The 2,149-nt window shown below is 27.9% G+C and overlaps 2 protein-coding genes across 2 annotated transcripts; both read right to left on the bottom strand.

The window, feature by feature from the left end:
* Nucleotides 1-209: 209 nt before the first annotated feature.
* On the bottom strand, nt 210-950 carry DDB_G0294364 (hypothetical protein; the record flags this gene model as incomplete). Its single annotated transcript, XM_628714.1, has 1 exon — nt 210-950. The coding sequence occupies one exon, from the start codon at nt 948-950 to the stop codon at nt 210-212; it is 741 nt and encodes a 246-aa protein (XP_628716.1).
* Nucleotides 951-1,184: 234 nt separating this feature from the next.
* On the bottom strand, nt 1,185-1,895 carry DDB_G0294362 (hypothetical protein; the record flags this gene model as incomplete). Its single annotated transcript, XM_628713.1, has 1 exon — nt 1,185-1,895. A coding segment is annotated over one exon (711 nt), but the record flags the coding sequence as incomplete, so codon positions are not given.
* Nucleotides 1,896-2,149: the final 254 nt, after the last annotated feature.

Below are 2,149 nucleotides of genomic sequence, written 5' to 3'. Positions count from 1 at the left end.
TTCTCTTTGTTCTCTTTTTTCTTTTTGTTCTTTTTGTTCTTTTTCTTTTTGTTGTTGTTTTAATTTTCTTTCTTTTTCAATTTCTTGTTCTAATTGTAATTGTCTATCTTTTTCAAGTTTTTCATTTCTTTCTCTTTCTTCTTTTTCTAATTGAGCCAATTGTTGTTGTTTTCTCTTTTTTTCTTCTTTTTCTCTTTCTCTTTCTCTTTCTAATTCCATTTGAGCCAATTGATCTTGTTTTTCTCTTTTGATTTTTGTTCTTCTTTTTCTCTTTGTTCTCTTTTTTCTTTTTGTTCTTTTTGTTCTTTTTCTTTTTGTTGTTGTTTTAATTTTCTTTCTTTTTCAATTTCTTGTTCTAATTGTAATTGTCTATCTTTTTCAAGTTTTTCATTTCTTTCTCTTTCTTCTTTTTCTAATTGAGCCAATTGTTGTTGTTTTCTCTTTTTTTCTTCTTTTTCTCTTTCTCTTTCTCTTTCTAATTCCATTTGAGCCAATTGATCTTGTTTTTCTCTTTGATCTTTTTCTTTTTGTTCTTTTTGAATACGTTCTTCTAGATCACGTTGTTCTTGTTCAATCTTTTTATTTAACTCTAATAGTTCTTGTTTCTTTTGAGCCATTTCCAATGATTTTTTATTTTCCAATTCTTTTCTTTCCTCTTCCAATTTCAATTTCTCTTGTTCCCATTGTTGTTGTAATTGTTTGGTTCTTTCTTTTTCTTGTTGAATTTCAAGTTCAACTTGTTGTTGACGTTGTTTCTCTGATTCAAGAATTGATTGAATTTCACGTTCACGTTCCAACTCTAATGCAGATTGTTTCTCTTTTTCCAATTGAAGATCAGATTGATATTGTTGTTCCTTTCTCTTCCATTCTTGATCATCCAATTCTTTCTTTTTCTTTTGTTCTTGTTTTCTCTCCTCTTCCAATTGGTGTTCCAATTGATCAACAAACATTATCTTCTTTTGATTTTTGTTCTTCTTCTTTAACGACGACCTTTTTGGATTCAACTTTAACTGAAACTATTTTTGGTTCTTCTTTTATGATAATTGGCTTTGGTTCTTCTTCAGATTCTTTTTCTGAGTCGTCATCAAATTTAGTTATATTATTATTATTTTCAGTATTTATTAAAGTAGTATTATTATTTCCATTATTATTATTATTATTATTATTATTATATTTATTATTCTTTACATTTTTATTTGGTGTTCCAATTGATCAACAAACATTTCTTTTGATTTTTGTTCTTCTTTTTCTCTTTGTTCTCTTTTTTCTTTTTGTTCTTTTTGTTCTTTTTCTTTTTGTTGTTGTTTTAATTTTCTTTCTTTTTCAATTTCTTGTTCTAATTGTAATTGTCTATCTTTTTCAAGTTTTTCATTTCTTTCTCTTTCTTCTTTTTCTAATTGAGCCAATTGTTGTTGTTTTCTCTTTTTTTCTTCTTTTTCTCTTTCTCTTTCTCTTTCTAATTCCATTTGAGCCAATTGATCTTGCTTTTCTCTTTGATCTTTTTCTTTTTGTTCTTTTTGAATACGTTCTTCTAGATCACGTTGTTCTTGTTCAATCTTTTTATTTAACTCTAATAGTTCTTGTTTCTTTTGAGCCATTTCCAATGATTTTTTATTTTCCAATCCTTTTCTTTCCTCTTCCAATTTCAATTTCTCTTGTTCCCATTGTTGTTGTAATTGTTTGGTTCTTTCTTTTTCTTGTTGAATTTCAAGTTCAACTTGTTGTTGACGTTGTTTCTCTGATTCAAGAATTGATTGAATTTCACGTTCACGTTCCAACTCTAATGCAGATTGTTTCTCTTTTTCCAATTGAAGATCAGATTGATATTGTTGTTCCTTTCTCTTCCATTCTTGATCATCCAATTCTTTCTTTTTCTTTTGTTCTTGTTTTCTCTCCTCTTCCAATTGGTGTTCCAATTGATCAGTAATGTTTGTTGATCAATTGGAACACCAGACTATACTGCACCAGAAGTATTGATGAAAGATGGTTACAGTGCAGAGTGTGATTGGTGGAGTGTTGGTGTTATTATGTTTGAAATGTTGGTTGGTTATCCACCATTTTGTTCAGAATCAATTAGAGAAACCTATCATAAGATTATGAATTGGAAACAAACATTACCAAAAATCAGGAAGAACAAAAATCAAAAGAT

Source organism: Dictyostelium discoideum, assembly GCF_000004695.1.
Source record: "Dictyostelium discoideum AX4 chromosome Un chrUn_00031, whole genome shotgun sequence".
In the NCBI taxonomy this organism is placed as follows: Eukaryota; Evosea; class Eumycetozoa; order Dictyosteliales; family Dictyosteliaceae; genus Dictyostelium; species Dictyostelium discoideum.
Note: the sequence above shows the minus strand (reverse complement) of the source record. Positions and strands in the feature narration are given on the sequence as shown.